General features: G+C 40.2%; 1 protein-coding gene across 1 annotated transcript in view; it reads left to right on the top strand.

Moving 5' to 3' along the window:
* The first annotated feature begins 1178 nt into the window (after positions 1–1178).
* The window catches only part of LOC118804599 (calpain-2 catalytic subunit-like), a 41054-nt gene continuing 24441 nt past the window's right edge, over positions 1179–17791 (top strand). The window contains exons 1-3 of the mRNA XM_036565136.1: positions 1179–1687; positions 3140–3209; positions 16667–16785. Of these exons, the coding sequence (XP_036421029.1) occupies positions 1451–1687; positions 3140–3209; positions 16667–16785 (426 nt within the window). The 5' untranslated portion in view covers positions 1179–1450. The remainder of the gene's footprint in view (positions 1688–3139; positions 3210–16666; positions 16786–17791) is intronic.

The raw sequence follows: 17791 nt of genomic DNA, 5'->3' as shown, positions 1-17791 counted from the left end.
CTCTGTAAATTAATTTGTGGCCACAATATATTAATTCCTGGCTTCAATTTAGTAAATCTTGGCCTCCATATATTAATTTGTGACCACAATATATTATTTCCTGGCTTCAATTTAGTAACTCTTGGCCTCCATATATTAATTTGTGGCCTCAATTTAGTAACTCTTGGCCGCCATATATTAATTTGTGGCCACAATTTAGTAACTCTTGGCCGCCATATATTAATTTGTGGCCACAATTTAGTAACTCTTGGCCTCCATATATTAATTTATGGCCTTGATATGTTAATTCATGGCCTCCATATATTAATTTGTGGCCACAATATATTAATTCCTGGCTTTAATATAGTAACTCTTGGCCTCCATATGTTAATTCATGGAACCCATATATATTAATTTTGGCCTCTGTATATTAATTTGTGGCCACAATATATTATTTCCTGGCTTCAATTTAGTAACTCTTGGCCTCCATATATTAATTTGTGGCCTCATTTAGTAACTCTTGGCGCCATATATAATTTGTGGCCACAATTTAGTAACTCTTGGCCTCCATATATTAATTTGTGACCTCAATTTAGTAACTCTTGGCCGCCATATATTAATTTGTGGCCACAATTTAGTAACTCTTGGCCTCCATATATTAATTTGTGACCTCAATTTAGTAACTCTTGGCCTCCATATATTAATTTATGGCCTTGATATGTTAATTCATGGCCTCCATATATTAATTTGTGGCCACAATATATTATTTCCTGGCTTCAATTTAGTAACTCTTGGCCTCCATATATTCATTTGTGGCCTCAATATGTTAATTCATGGAGTCCATATATTAATTTGTGGCCACAATATATTAATTCCTGGCTTCAGTTTAGTAGCTCGTGGCCTGAAAAAGCTTCTCTGCTAACTATTTTGATCAAGTGCTGCTAAAGCCAGGCCGAACTGAGGAAACATCCTCAGATAAATGCAGTGGTTACCTCAGATTTTGCGACCTTACCCACTGAATAAAGCATGTAAGTAATTCTGTGTTTTAAAATCGCATTTTCAGACTGTTTTCTAGCAGCTAAATGAGCATTAGCGTTCCTTCCTGCTCAAAAACATCCCCTTCGAAGGAGCAGCTCGGTCTGAAAGGCTGCCTTGTTAATCTCATATCCCTAAAATGTAGGAAGGTAACCAGCCAGACTCGACTGCAGCCTCCAGCTGAGAGATTCGTGCGGGATGAAAACGAACCACGGCCAGTTTTAACAGCATAATTATGTCGTATCGTGTCGCCCAACCGCACAGACATGTTTCTTCCTCTTCTTCCTGCATCTGAGACCCATAACAGGGCGAACACACCCCACCAGAGAGAGAGTCAGAGTTCCTCGGAGGGGCGGAGAGAACTGAAGTTACTCAACTCTGTTCTGGAAGTCGAAGCTCTCGCACTGCGTCTTCTTTACCGAACCGGAGCAGAAAAATGTCGGGAGTGGCTTTGACTTTAGCGAAGAAGCGGGCCAGGGCCGCGGGCTTTGGGACCAACTCGAAGGCCATCAAGTATATGAACCAGGACTACGAGGCGCTGAGGAGCCAGTATCTGAGCAGCGGCCAGCTGTTCTGTGACCCCCTTTTCCCCGCCGCCCCCGAGTCGCTGGGCTTTAAGGAGCTCGGACCAAACTCGTTCAAGACGAGGGGGGTGCAGTGGAAAAGACCCGGAGTGAGTGCTGCTCAGGCTGGACTGAAGTCAGGCTGGACTGAGTAACTGAGTGACTTTATACACTTTAACTTCAGATAAATTTAGTGGTTAGCTCAGATTTTGCAGTCTTACTACCTGTGGGATAAAGTGCGTGTAGTATTTGTCTTTTAAAAGCTTTTAAAATCATGTTTTTGTCAGACTAACGTGCTAGTTTGATAGCTGAGAACAGAGTTGACAAGAACGTTGTGTTGTGAAGATGAGTCACATTCAAAGCTACTAAGGCGTCTCATTTTTAGATATTAATGGTATTTTCCACTTTAACTTAAGATAAATTTAGCGGTTACCTCAGATTTTGCAGTCTTTTTACTTGAATACTAATGTGTGTGTAGTAGTTCTGTCTTTTAAAAGCTTTTAAAATCATATTTTTACTCAGACTAACGTGCTAGTTTGATAGCTGAGAACAGAGCTGACAAAAAGTGTTATATTCAAAGCTACTAAGGCATCTCAATAAATGTTATTTTCCACTTTAGCTTCATATAAATTTAGCGGTTACCTCAGATTTTGCAGTCTTACTACCTGTGGAATAAAGTGCGTGTAGTATTTGTCTTTTAAAAGCTTTTAAAATCATGTTTTTGTCAGACTAACTTACTAGTTACTAGAACAGCATTGACAGAAATGTTGTGTTGTGAAGATGAGTCACATTCAAAGCTACTGAGGCGTCTAATTTTTAGACATAAATGGTGTTTTCCACTTTAACTTCAGATAAATTAAGTGGTTACCTCAGATTTTGCAGTCTTATTACCTGTGGATTAAAGTGTATGTAGTATTTGTCTTTTAAAAACCTAAAAGAAATCATGTTTTTGTCTAACTTGCTCGGTTGATAGCTGAGAACAGAGTTGATAGTAACGTTATGTTGTAAAGATGATTCATATTCCGAGCTACTAAGGCGTCTCATTTTTAGACATAAATGTTATTTTCCACTTTAACTTTAGATAAATTTAGTAGTTACCGCAGATTTTCCAACATTTTTTCATACAAACTGTCTGCAGTAGTTCTGTCATTCAAAAACCTAAAAAAAATCATATTTTTTGCAGACTAATGTGCTAATTTTATAGCTGAGAACAGAGTTGATAGCAATGTTTTGTTGTGAAGACGAGTCGTATTCAAAGTAAGGCATCTCATTTTCTAGACATAAATGTTATTTTCCTCATGTAATGGGGGGTTTTACCCCCAGGAGGCCATAATAATGGCAGTTTTCCATGCACACTTTCCAAAAGTTTTGTTTTTACTGAACAAAACATGACCGACTTCCACCGTTTCCACACGGAAGCATTGGAAGACTTTTTTAATAGTGTAGGTTCAGTAACCTGAAAGTGTGGTGCAAGATTGGCTTCGACAGCTTCTGAGGCAGCATTATTGAGGAAGGTGTGTCCAGGTTGAAGCTGGAGCTCATCTGTTTACTGTATTGTGCAGGAGCTGTGCTCGAAACCCCAGTTCATCGTTGGTGGAGCCACCAGGACCGACATCTGCCAAGGAGCTCTGGGTAAGTGAAGACACCACGATACTCCATCTACATAATCCTTTATGCATTTGTGGTCAACTACGGCAGTGTTCTGCTTCAGAGTCTCTGAGTCAGGAAGTGGCACTCCCCCCCCCCGTTAACCCTCACCCACATATACACACCTATCACTCAAACAAATACAGTGACTGTTGCTGCCTCCCTTAAGCCTTTGCCAGAAACCGCCTGGACTAGTTAAATGGCCTTTCAGGTGAAGCTCACTCGTACGTTTTTGGGTGTAGTTGAGTCTGATTGAGCTCAGTGGTGTTTACAGGTTGCTTCTCGAACTCCAACAGATAAGCTGGTTGTTGCTGTCTGCAAGTAACACTTTATGCACAGGATGGAAAGGACAATATTATTTTGAGTGCATCAGGAAGCCACATTATGGTGCCCGTATGTACCAGTTTATATCACTAGGATTTATTATGCAACCTGATTCTGCAGACAGGTTAATGTATACAACTACACACATGTACTACGAGTTATCGTGGAGGTGAGTTGTTGGTTGTGAGTTCAATTCGCAGTGTTTGCAGTCGGGGACTCGTGGAAAGTTTGTATATACCAGATACACTCTCAGAAATAAAGGTACTAAACTGTCTCTGGGTCAGCGCCCCTCTTGTCACTGCGGTGGTTCCCTCAAGGGTCATTCTCAGTACCTTTGGTGAGGGAACATAACTCTACCATAAAGCATTAAAATGATATGTTCTAAGCTGTACTGACTCCACACACCCCGTCTCGTCTCCAGGCTTTTATTTTACTGTTCTGATTTAAAACATTCAGTTATTAAAAGGTACAAATATGAATTTTTCACCTGGAAAAACTTATTTAAAGTTCACAATTGGACCTTAAAAAACCACTGTTGTACCTTTGAGGGAACATTTACACTGTTTGTACCTTGATGAACGGAAAATGTACCTGCAGAGAACCTTTATTTCTAACAGTGTAGTTAACTAGGAAATATGATTTTACTCCGTTCAGGTGCTGTTAAATAAATAAATAAATAAATAAATCCTCCGTTTTTCTTTGCCATATTAAAAACATGCAGATCATGCAGAAGTACACACTCACCAGTAAGGTACTGGTCAAAAAAGGCGAAAGGATGCATTATATGTCTTAAATTGTACACTCAGTTTCCCAGTTTCCCACACCACTCAGGTTCCCACACCACAACCCAGCAGTAGATTAGGGATACTACGATACACAAATTTCATGATGGATTATACATCACACCCATATGAGCTTGTTGGACATCCCATTCCAAAACCATGGGGTTTAATATGGACTTGACCCCCCCTCCCCTTTGCAGCTATAACAGCTTCCACTCCTCTTGGAAGGCTTTCTGCGACATTGTGGAGTGTGTCTGTGGGAATCTGTGCCCATTCAGTCAAATTAACATATTACTATTGTTGGAGGAAAACCTCTAAAATAGTAACTTTACGGGAAAAGGAGAAAACCTGCTTTACGTTCAATGTAAGTCAATGGAACCAGACTTTTTTTCCAAGTCATTTTGGGCCGTTTCTTTTGGTCCATTCATCATGAAATGATGTAAAGGGCAACAGACATTTTCAAATTATGTCAAAAATGAAGATACAAGGTTTTCTTCCGACAACAGCGATATGTGAGGTCAGGCATTGATGTTGTATGAGAAGGCCATTCCAGTTCATCCCAAAGATATTTAGTGGAGTCGAGGTTGAGGTCAGGGCTCTGTGCAGGCCACTGGAGTTCCTCCACACCAAACTTGCTAAACCATGTCTTTATGGACTTCTCTTCTCCAAAGTGTTGCCACAAAGTTGGAAGGATATAATTGTCTAAAATGGCTTTGTGTGCTGTAGCATTAACATCACCCTTCACTGGAACTAAGGACCTGAAAAACAGCCCCAGCTCATTATCCCTCCTCCACCAAACTCTACTGTTAGCACTATGCATTCTGATTGGTAGTGTTCTCTTGGCATCTACCAAATCCAAATTTGTTCATGAGGCTTCCAGACAGAGAAGCATGATTCATCAGGCTTGATGATTCATCAAGTTTGCATGGCCTACCACTTCGTGGTAGAGCTGCTGTTGCTCCTGCACCACTTCCATTTCACAATCACAGCACTTACAGTTGTCTGGGGCAGCTCTAGCAGGACGGAAATTTCACTGGTTTGTGGCAGAGGTGGCATCCCATGACAGTGCCAGTTTAAAGTCACTGAGCTCTTCAGTACGACCCATCCTACTGCTAACGTTTGTCTATTAAGATTGCCAGGCTGTGCGCTTAACAAGCTAACAAAGTATGCAGAGAAACAGATGGACTACAGTCTGTAACTGTAGAACTACAAAGTGCACCTATATAGTAAGTGGAGCTGATAAAATGGACAATGAGCGTAGAAACAAGGAGGCGGTCATAACGTTATGCCTGATCGGTGTACATATTCCACTACCATGTAAGTAGTTCCTCCAGTTGCATTTGGATATTCATTTTATTTTTTCTTCTATTTTTTAAATCAAATTGAATTCTGAATCAATTCTTAAAGAATCATAATCTAATAAGGCCATAAAAAAGAAAAGGTTGATTCTAATGCATTTAAACAGCATATCACATATGGTCATAATGTTATGCCTGATCGGTGTACATAATGCTTTTCGTAATTTGAGGAACTCTTCTGGGCTGCACCACGTTGGCAAACAAACACCCACAGTTAGCTCGGCTTAAGTACAGAAAGGTAAAAACCTGAATGTTTTGAGTTTTTCTTTCTATGTTTTCAGTGCAAATAAGGACTCAAGAATAGAAGAGAATACCTGGAGGGCTGGGTGTGTCCAGTGAGCACACAGTTTAGTCATGCGGAAAGCATTAGGAGGGACTGTCCTACTGGGCGCACAGCCACAGCCCTAGTAAAGAGTACAGGTTTGCCTGGTGTTCGGTTCTTTCCTTGAAAGCTACAGGTTTGCTTGATGTTTGGTTTATTCCTTGAAAGCTGAGCAACAGAGGAATTCAACTTAGTAGAGAGGTGAAAACGAAGTTGACATGAGACGTCCAATGGGAGTCCTTGAAGCATGAAAATGAAGTACAGTGCTCATCATGATAAGTGGAGACACCTAAAACACGTTTTGAAATGTTAATACAAATGTTTTCTTGTTGCTTTATTTGCAGTAACTTAACATACAGGCTAGCCATGTTTAGCTACAAACCTAAAAAAGATGGTTCTTTAAGGATGCTTTAGTAAAGAAAATGGTTCTATAAAGTACGATGAACACTCTAAGAACCCTTTGCATGATAAAAGGGTTCTTTGTATCACTAAATAGGTCTTCAGATTGATGGCGAATGTGCTGTAGATGGTTCTAAATAGAACCTTTTTGGGGGTGAACAGGGTTCTATATAGCACCAGACAGGGTTCTTCTGTTGTTATGATGTCAAGCCTGAAACAATAGAAGAATCCTTTTTGGTACTATATAGAACCTTTTTCAGAAAGGTTTTATATGTAGAACCATGTAAAACACATTGTCTGTCAATCTGAAGAACCTTATCACAATGCAAAAAAAACTTGTAATCATGCAGAGGGTTCTGTGAGTGTTCATGGTTCTATATAGAACCATTTTCTTTATTAAAGCACCCTTAAAGAGCCATCTTTTTTAAGAGTGTAGGATGATTTAACACTGTACTTCAACCATTAGCCTACATCAGAGCACAAACGTACTTGAGACATGGCAATAGCGAGTAAATAAGCAGACTACACTGTGGGGCTCATCAGATCTTCCCACCTCTGGAGAAAAGATCTCAAGTGCTTTTATCAATAGTTTTTGGAAAGAATATTATCCATTATGACAAAGTACATCTAGTCATTTTTCAATCTACATTAAAGCAACAAGCCACTTGAGGCTGTGCGTTACTGTGATTTTGTCACGGGTAAGGGTGTTGTTAGGCACAACACGAAGCGGAGTAAAACTTCCTTCCCTGTGATAAAATTGCTAACGCACAGCCTCAAGTGGCTTATCGCTTTTATACAACGGCGGCCAACATGAAATACGATGATAAACACAATTTTTCAGAAAATAATTTACATTATAATTAGCAATAAATAACATAAACAAGGCTTCCACCAAGAAATGCAGGTCCTTTAGAGTACGGTATTGTTGCCAGGCAACAGTGGACTGCTGAATGAGGAGAACGTTTGGTCGCCCATCGCTGTAAACTGCGGTCATTCCATGTATGTTTTTACTTTTTGTTGTATAACAATGAACATATAATATCACAGCACTCTTTAATGTCAAAACCTTTGCTTTATAAGTACTTTTTGGTCACCAAATTACCACCGCAAGTCTTATTAAACACTAATCCAGCCGTGTCCCTCTTCTCACACTGGGGCTGAATCTCAAATGGCTTCCTGCTCCCTACATAGTGCACTACGTAGGAATTTCCCGCAGCCCAACAGAGCAAAATACAGCTAAGAAACAGTCATTTGGGACTCAGACACATCCACACTCGATAAATGATGCACTGTTTGGCTGTAGAGGCTAGAATTTCTAAACTTTCATAGCTAGAACACTATTTAGGGAGTACAGAGCCGTTTGGGATTCAGCCTGGGTTTCGACTTCTGACTGAAACACGAACGTTTGAAGTGTGTGAGACATTCAAGTGACATTTTTAGACTTTTATACTGCAGTTTTACGGTTAATCAGACTGAAAATACTTTAATTCAGGATTGTGAGATTAATGATGGAGTTGTTTAGGCTGTTGGCTCTTTTAGCCTGTTAGCTAGCTGACCAGCCTAGTTCTAGTAAAGAACATAAGTTGCCAGCCCCTCATTTTAAACAAAAAATGGGTTCTTTACCTCAACAGGACACTCGGTGCTCCAAGCAAACAGCATTAGAGTCAAATATTGTTCCAATAACAACATAAGGTCTATTATTTTCACCGTGGCACAGTGGTGCAGAGTTCAGTTGTTGTGAAGTGGTCATAGATGTGGGTATATTGTGGATTTTACAATGGAACTGAGACTCTGGCCACATCTGTTGTAAACATGCCTTCTTTGCCTCATGTAGCAGTGCAGCAGTGGTCTGTACAGTAAGATTTTCACAGTTTAAAGACTAATAAAACTCCACTGTCGACACATATTGAAGGTAGGAGGCTCTTTGGGAAAGCTTTAGTGTGGGCTGTTTTGAGTTTTCTGTTTCTTTATCTGCTGAATGCAGACGGAAGGCAGAGAGCCAACGCTACTGCTAGTAAACAGAGTATCTTATGGAAGCCCTATAACTGTAATGTTCAAGTTATTATTACAGTGGACTATGAATGGACTACTCGTGGCACAAATGACTCATCGGACGAGGAGGACAAGAAGCTAAAAACTAAAGTTAGAAAGGTGGCTGTCTAGATATAGATGTCTAACCTCAGTTTGGCTTCTTTCCTCTGGCTGAAAAGGTGAAAAACCTGACTGGGTTGCACCAGTTGTGCATAAGCTTGTAGTTAAGTTTGTGTGTAAAGTCTTTGCTACGTCCTTATTTAGCACTAGCTTGTTTCAGACTGTCTTCGTACTAAATTTGGTTGCACCACAAATCACTGTCGTGTCTTAACTACTAACAACTAATGATGCATCTGTCCCTTTAACGTGACTATAATCTGTAAACCTGCTCTGAAGGAAACGCAGTGCCAGAACTTTGCGTCCATTTTGTGCTGAATAAATATTTCAACAACCAAAGTAAGAGTTGCTCTAATGCTAGCTTGGTTGTATTTGATACTCATGCTTTGAATCAGTAGCTAGGCTAACAGAGATTCCCAATGGCTGTAAGTTGGATTTGGTAATGCCTGCTGGGTGTTGTATTGAGAGTATATAAATAAATGCAAACCATATACAACCCAATTTCCCAAAAAGTTGGGACGTTGTGCAAAATGTAAATAAAAACAAAATGCAATGAAATTCCCTATATTTCATTGAAAATAGTACAAAGACAACATATCAAATGTTGAAACTGAGAAATTGTATTGTTTTTTGAAAAATATTTGCCCATTTTGAATTTGATGCCAACAACACATTCCAAAAAAGTTGGGATGGGGCAACAAAAGGCTGGTAAAGTTTTGTAAACACCTAGTGGTTGATTGACAACAGGTCTGTAACATGATTGGGTATAAAAAAGCATCTCAGAGAGGCGGAGTCTTTCAGAAGTAAAGATGAGGAGGAGTTCACCACTCTGTGAAAGACTGCACGAGCAAATAGTGGAACAATTCAAGAAAAACATTTCTCAACATAAAATAGCAAAGAACTTTTGCTTTTCATCATCTACAATACATAATAACATTACAAGATTCAGAGAATCTGGAGAAATCTCTGTATGTAAGGGACGAGGCCAAAAACCAGTATTTGCTGGCCGTGATCTTTGGGCCCTCAGACAGCACTGCAATAAAAACAGACATGATTTTGTAGTGGAAATCACTGCATGGGCTCAGAAACACGTCTGAAAACCACTGTCTGAGAAAACAGTTCATCACTGCATCCACAAATGCTAATTGAAACTCTAAAACGCACAGAAGAAACCAGATATAGGAATCCAGAAACGCTGCCGCCTTCTCTGGGCCTGACCTCATTTAAAATAGACTGAGGGGAAGTGAAAAAGTGTACTGTGGTCTGATGAATCAATATTTGAAATTCTTTTTGGAAATCATGGACACTGTGTCCTCTGGACCACTCAGCTTGTTATCAGTGTACAGTTCAAAAGCCAGTATTCATGATGGTATAGGGGAAAATTAGTGCACATGGCATGGGTGTTGTGCACATCTGTGAAGGCACCATTAATGCTGAACGATATATACATGTTTTGGCAACATATGCTGCCATCCAGACGACGTCTTTTTCAGGGAACGTCTTGTTATTATTTCAGCACGATGATGCCAAACCACATTCTGCATGTATTACAGCAGCATTGCTCCGTATTATAAGAGTCTGGGTGCTAAACTGACCTGCCTGCAGTCCAGACCTGTCACCACTGAAAACATTTGGCGCATTATGAAATGAAAACTTTCAAAACTACAGCAGTGTCTCCTCAGTTCCCAAACACTTACAAAGTGTTGTTAAAAGAAGAGGTGATGAAACACAGTGGTAAACAGGCCCCCGTCCCAACTTTTTTGGAACGTGTTGTTAGCATCAAATCCAAAATTGGCTTATATTTGTCAAAGAACAATCAAATTTCTCAGTTTCAACATTTATATATATTTATATTTATACTTATATATTGTGTCTGTAGTATTTAATACGGTTTACATGATTTGCACATCATTGCATCCTATTTTTATTTACATTCTGCACAGCGTCCCAACTTTTTCGGAAATGGGGTTGTAATATTGTGAATTTCTAACTAGCAAGTCTAGTTTTTCCTTCACCGTTGAATTCATGTTCCAACACTTCAGTGGGTGGATTTGGATCAGCATGGATGCAGCCACTGGGTGTGTCCCTAACAAGATTAACCCTATTCAGTGCAAATGCATAACAGTTCCTGATTTGGTCCAGGACCAGCGAGTGAATGTGTTGGGTCCCTGAGCTCCCTTTCAGATGTAAGGGTCCCCATGAGTGAAGGAGAAATGTGGTTGCCTGCGTTCTCTGTAATCTGTTGTTTGCACGAACGTTCCCCTAAACCACTGTTGAAACCTGATCTGTGTGGCAGACAGAAGGGGGAGGAGACCTTTCACTGACACAAAACTCAGACACACACACACAGTTCTCTCTCACAGAGCTCAGCGTAAGAGGAACTATAACTCGGAGCTTGCGTGACTTCGTGACCACAGGCTGCTGTGCTCAGATTGGCTGAGCTGAGAGATTTGCGTGTCATGTCTTGTGCTTTCAGACTGCTGCGCGTTGTATCTTTCTAAACGACGGCTGTGTGTCGTTTGTTCATTCTTATCACCGTTACAGTGCTAGTATCGTGTTTTATGAGTGTTTGTGTTTGTTTTGTGCTGAATCCAACAGAATTAAACGGTGTAGACCACTCATATTACTAATATATTAAAACTGATATAACGAAGCGGATGTATCGAAATGCCACACTGACACAAGAGAAAAGGGGGAAAAGGAAAGAAAGGAAAAAGAAGGAAAAGCTGATAGGTTCTTTTCTACGCTTCTAAGAAGATAGAGTTGCCAAGTTATTATGTGTTGTTGATCTTATTAATCTATCCTTTTATATAAATGCTCTACACTGAGGTTAGGTGGATATGAACATTTGCTTCGGCCACTTGGACCACCGAACCAATGAATTAAGAATTTGTGGCCAGAATCGAATCGTATATAAATTGTGTTTACAATGAACAAACATGCTTCAACACCAAAAAACAGTCCAGTGATACCTTGAAGGTAAATATTTATCTAGGTCAGGGGTCGCAACCCATATGTTAAGAAGAGCCATTTGGTCCCTTCAACCAAAATCAAGCCACCTTGGGAGCCACAACGTTTCATGTCCGTTTAATTGAAGTAATGTTTCACTATCTTGGCTGTAAATATGTCTCCGTATGTGCTGATGTGTTAATATAGGCTAAAAAATATAATATAAATCAAAACAACGACTTTGCTCTGCTTTAAGCTTTAGCTCAGCTGTAGCTGCTTTTCTCACATCTCCGGCAGGAAAGTGTTCTTGTAATAGTTTCTTGTAAAATGTCTCCTAACGTTAACGTACGAGGCTGAAGTCGCTTCTCATTCACCAGCTTCTTCTTTGAATTTTCCCGTTCCACCTTAAATAGTGCATGAGGCACCAGAATGTAACTGCTGCACCATTTAAGGTGGAACGGGAAAGTTCGAACAAGAAGCTGGCGAAAGAGAAGCTTCAGCTTCGTGACTTTTTAGTGTTTGACAGTTTCTCGTTTGTCATTTCGTTAACTACCAGCTAGGCGAGATGTGTTGCATGTGTTGCTATGGTGACCAGCAGTCTAAGCTCCAGCCTTCAGGGTTACAGGGTGAATTAGCAGTTCTACATTAACTCCAGAGTTTAAGACCATTTATTGATAAACTGTGTTGAACGATCAGCAGAGCTTTATTTTACTGTAAAGGAGGATTATTTTATTTTTACCTACAAATCTAATTCAGCTGTGGAGCCACAACAGGGCAGTAAAAGAGCCGCATGTGGCTCCAGAGCCACGTTGCCAAACCCTTACCTAGACAATGCCTTCCTCCTGTGTTAGCCACCTGTTGCATTTAACTTCATTTATGAGAGCTGGATGGCTAGTGATCCATCTTAATTGAAGGAAGAAAATGATTCATTACCCTAGTGGTATGTTTACAACTCACACCCACCCTCACCCTAACCCCACCCTAACCCACCCTATCCTAACCCCACCCATCCTAACCCCACCCTAACGCCACCCTATCCTAACCCCGCCCTAACCCCACCCTATCCTAACCCCCACCCTATCCTAACCCTACCCTATCCCCACCCTATCCTAACCCCACCCTATCCCCACCCTATTCTAACCCCACCCTATCCCCACCCTATCCTAACCCCACCCTATCCCCACCCTATCCTAACCCCACCCTATCCTAACCCCACCCTATCCCCACCCTAACCTAACCCCGCCCTAACCCACCCTATACTAACACCACCCTATACTAACACCACCCTAACCCACCCTATCCTAACACCACCCTAACCCACCCTATCCTAACACCACCCTATCCTAACACCACCCTATCCTAACCCCACCCTTGGGTTAGGTTAGGGTGGGTTAGGGTGGGGTAGGGTGGGGTTAGGTAGGGTGGGGTTAGGATAGGGTGGGTTAGGGTGGGGTTAGGGTGGGGTTAGGGTGGGGTGGGTGTGAGTTGTAAACATACCACTAGGGTAATGAATCATTTTCTTCCTTCAATTAAGATGGATCCCTACCCTACCCTCCCCACATCTCTTCTTAATTTATTACAAGCCGTAATAATAATCGCAATCTGCAGCAGTAAAAGTGCAGTGCAGTATTTGTTCAATATGGTATATACCTATCCTGGGGCAGTCTCTTATAACCCAACCACACAGATTTACACACTCTTCTGGAATCATGTCTGTACGTCACACTGATGAACGGGGAGTTATCATTAAGAGAATCTGCATAGTTCTGAAGGAAGTCAGCAGTAGTATAACTGCTGATATGCTCTGAATGTGTGGGAGTAGATACCTGTGCAAACAGGCAGTAGCTGCTCATACCATGACGCAAATCTCTCTCTCTCTCTCTCTCTCTCTCTCTCTCTCTCTGTTTCTCAGCCATAAACTCCCCATAATTTTCTGCCTTCAGCAAATGTCAGAAATCACCTCCAGATGTTTCTGTGACACCGTAAGGGTCAGTAGATCAAATGGAAGCTTTAGCAGAAACTAAAGGTGAAGTACAATAATATTAGAATGATTTGTTTGCTTTATGACCCCGATTCCCATCCCTGCCCATATATGCAAAGCACGATGGTGGCCTATGAATTTAATCCATAATTATAGTGAGCAAATGTACATTATCTTATAATGGGGGTACTTGTAGATGTGAAAAGGATTGCCTTGCTTATGGGAACACGTTTTAGCTTTTAATCCTTTTTTTTCTTGATATCAGGAATTTAATTCACATATGTGAAAATGTAATTTCCACTAGTAAAAATTTAAATCTTACTAGTAAAAATAAAATTTTGACTAGTGATAATTCATGAGTGTCCCCATTCATTTTATAGGGGGAAACATTGTTACTATTAAGAATGAAATTTTTTACTACAGAAAATTTAATTTTCACATGTAGAAATGTAGTTCTTGATATCAAGAATCACATTTTTATTAGTAAAAATGCAAACTACACATTTTTACTTGTGAAAATTGATTTTTCGTAGTTAAAACTTAAATTTCACATGTAAAAATGTCATTTTCACTTGTAGAAAATAGTTTTACTAGTTCTAATTGAATTATTACATGTAAAAATGAAAATTTTACTAGTAAGAATTAAATTCTTAATTTGCATTAATTTACATTCTTATATTACTACATGACTTCCTTATATATACAAATATGCAAGAATGGTTTAGACATGCTATGCTATTTTTTGTGATGAGCTTCTGTACATGCTTGGTGGTCATTGCTTATTTTAGCCCACCCCATCTGCTAGAGTTATCTAGTTAGCTTGCAGTCATTGAGTGCATTTACATGCACTTAATAATCCGATAACTGCAGAATATCAGATTTTGTTAGTAATCTGATCAACGCGTTTACATGCACTTGAGTAAACAGATAATGAGAAAACTCCAGGTCTACATGAGTCAGACAGTAATCAGATTTCTGCTTTGTAAGCAGCCAAGAAACTCACAGAAGACGTGATGTAAACGTAACATAAAACTCAAACTTCATGACGCCTTTATTTTAAAACATTGCGCCACTTTACCTGAAAATATGAACGTACATCATCTAGAAGATGAATAATATTTAAATTCTTTATTTCGTCAAGCATGTATTTGGTTTCAGCGTCGCGTTTTGCTGCGTCTCGCTTGCTTATTTCCGGCACCGCCATCTGTTTTCACACACGCGCAGCCTGAGAAATCCAAAGAAATCAGAGTAAGAGTTTACGTGCACTGAGAAATCTGATTACTGAGCTAAAATCCAGCTCTCTTTATCAGATTTCTTTATCGGATTTCTAGATCGGAGTATGGTGTTTTACATGACCATTTGAATAATCGTATAACTGCAGAAATCTGATTATGATGGGATGCATGTACTCTTACTCTGATTTCTTTCGGATTTCTCAGTCTGTGCGTGGGCGAGATCAGAGGGCGGATGTCGCGAGACGCAGCAAAACACTGTCGGAGCGGCGCCGAAACCGAACATGAAATAAAGAATTTGAATATCGTTCGTCTTCTAGATGATTTATGTTCATATTTTCAGGTAAAGTGACGCGATGTTAAAAAAAACAGTTTTATGTTATGTTTATGTCACGTCTTCTTCTGTGAGTTTATTGGCTGGTTGCAAAGCAGAAATCCGATTATTGCCTAACTCATGTAGACGCGGAGTTTCCCCAATATCTGCTTACTGTAAAGCGTGTAAACGTGTTGATTGCATTACTGACAATCTGATTTTCTGCAGTTATCAGATTATGATCGGATTATTGAGTGCATGTAAATGCGGTCATCGTTAGTCGCAGTTATCTAACATTAAAATTAAATCCATGAAGAATCAAAGGTTCCTCCAAAAACAAGGCAAGCTTATTTATTGCGGGAAGCAAATTTAAATTGCTGTGCATTATAGAAACTGTCCCTCGCTGTTCGACAGAAACTGGACAAGCAAGCGAACCGACGTCGGTTGCTTGGAGCAGACCTGGTTATCCAGGACCGTCGCTGTGGGTTTGTGTAAACTGTTTAGCAAATGTAGGAGACATTTTGCAAGCTATGAGTGCATCTTCACAGTATTCAGCTGGATAGTTCTCAGGATTCATTCCAGGTCAATGAGCCTCTTGGCTTCAAGGTGCATTCTGTGAGCCAAAGAAGCTCTGCTGTGATGTAATGAGCTCTAACCATCAGAGGAGGTATGACACATTGTTCTGCTCCACCTCAGCTGCTGTGATTCGATGGGCACCTAAAAATCCTAACACACTGTTTTTTATCAGGTTTCCTAGAAGTTTAAGGAGCATTCCTCACATTTCGAAGCACGTTAGTGTCCAAGAATTGTTCATTTGACTAAACAGGGTCTAAAAGTAAAGACTGAGATGGGAAAACCTGAAATATAAAAGATGTAGCAAAATGCTAATTTCTGCCTGTTTTGGAGGTTGAACTAGGGGTCATTCTACAGAAACGTCCATTTCTGTCACTGGTGTTACACCTAATAAAGGTAACACCAGAGACATTTTTAATGAAAAGTGCTTTTCACAAAATAACTGCTAATAAGAGCATCAAACCACACATTGTCAATCATGGAACATCCACTAAAATATGTAATTTAATCCATTTATATTCTATTTTTTCACGATTACCTCAGAATAAAGTGGGTCACACCAGTGACTTCAGCTAAAAGCTTCATATGAAATCATGAGCTAAATGAGAAAATCTCTGATAACTGAAAGACACAGTGGACTCATGTGCTTTTCTTCACAGTGACACGACTCCTGGGGAACTCCTGGAGTTATAGGAATAATATTTTTATGATTTATAGTAATTATAATGATTATAATGGCCACTAGGGGCTCTGCTGATAGAGGCTGCCGTTCAAAAGTGGAAACATCTCAAATGTTTATCAGAAAACATGATTCTTTAAAACTGTACAGCTCAGTTTCCTGTTACTCTTGTTGGACCACCGTAAGCGAAAGTCAGCCAGGCAGAGGACGCATATCAGTATCAGTGGGTATCAGTGTTGTCAGTTTGGTCAGATCACATCAGGATCTTCGGTGTTGGAGTTTCTTATATCATGACCTGATTAATGTAGGCAAGTCAGGAAAATGTGTCCATGCAGTCTGTATGACTGAGCTGAGAATGTCTCTCTACCTTTCTCTCTTATAGGGGACTGCTGGCTGCTAGCGGCCATCGCCTCTCTCACTTTGAATGAAGACGTGCTGGCCAGGGTGGTCCCCAGCAACCAGGATTTCGGTTCTAGCTACGCCGGCATCTTTCACTTTCAGGTACCAGAGTCCTAACGCTGCTTCATTACCATCATATTACTGCTGCTTCCAATGCCATGCCGCACTGGCGCTAATAGCGCCCCCTAGTGGGGAATCCCTAATGAAACTGAATCGGAATGACAAGTTGTTCCACTTGAGATTAATACAGGTGCATTTTGTGTGCAAAAAAATGGGCCAAATATAAATTACTTATGGTTTTTACTGATGGTTTTGGCCTCTTCAGAGTCCAGGTTTAAAGCCTATAGAGCAGGGTTATTTAATTACAATTCAAAAAGGTCCAGTTAAAAAAAAAATCCTCAAGCAAAGGTCTGGAACATCATAATGTCTAATCTAATTCAGTGCCATATACTGTTTACTGAAGTAACCTAGCAGGTATATCAACATCTTATACAGTCAACAACTGAATATCAAATCAAATAAAGTACAATTCAGTAACATTTAAACAATATTTATTGTCAGTTTTCTCTTTTTAGAGCACGACGTGTAAAATAATCTGGCTCACTTTCTTCTCTGACTGCTGTTTCTCGCCTCTTCCCTCCTGTGTGTGTGAGTCACTCACTCGAGTCTCAGTGCTCACCGTAATGCACGGATCTGATTGGCTGAGTAGCGTCACATGTGATATGTACAATGCATGTGATTGGTCTGTGAGTCTCCCGGGACCGTAATGACTAGAAGTTACGCCACTTAAAATAGGACGACCCCATCAAAATTAAATTATTATTCACAGTTTATCAGTTATAGGTCCAGGTCCGCATAGGACAGCGCCTGGGACCGGACACGGACCGCCGTCCACCTATTAGTGACCTCTGCTATAGAGGATATTTGATCTCACATTAAAGACTAGCCTGGCGGTGCTTTTGAACTATTTGAAGCCCTCAGTGTTGAGTGGAACCATACTGACTCTTTCTGTAAAAGTCTGTCTGCACGTTTACCCACATGACTTCAACATGTAAACAAAACCAAAGAGAAAAGACATTCTGTACTAAGCTACTTTATTTATTCAGTT

This window comes from Colossoma macropomum, unplaced genomic scaffold, assembly GCF_904425465.1.
Source record: "Colossoma macropomum unplaced genomic scaffold, Colossoma_macropomum, whole genome shotgun sequence".
Classification (NCBI taxonomy): domain Eukaryota; kingdom Metazoa; phylum Chordata; class Actinopteri; order Characiformes; family Serrasalmidae; genus Colossoma; species Colossoma macropomum.
The sequence above is the reverse complement of the archived record's forward strand: the minus strand, read 5'-3'. Positions and strand labels throughout refer to the sequence as shown.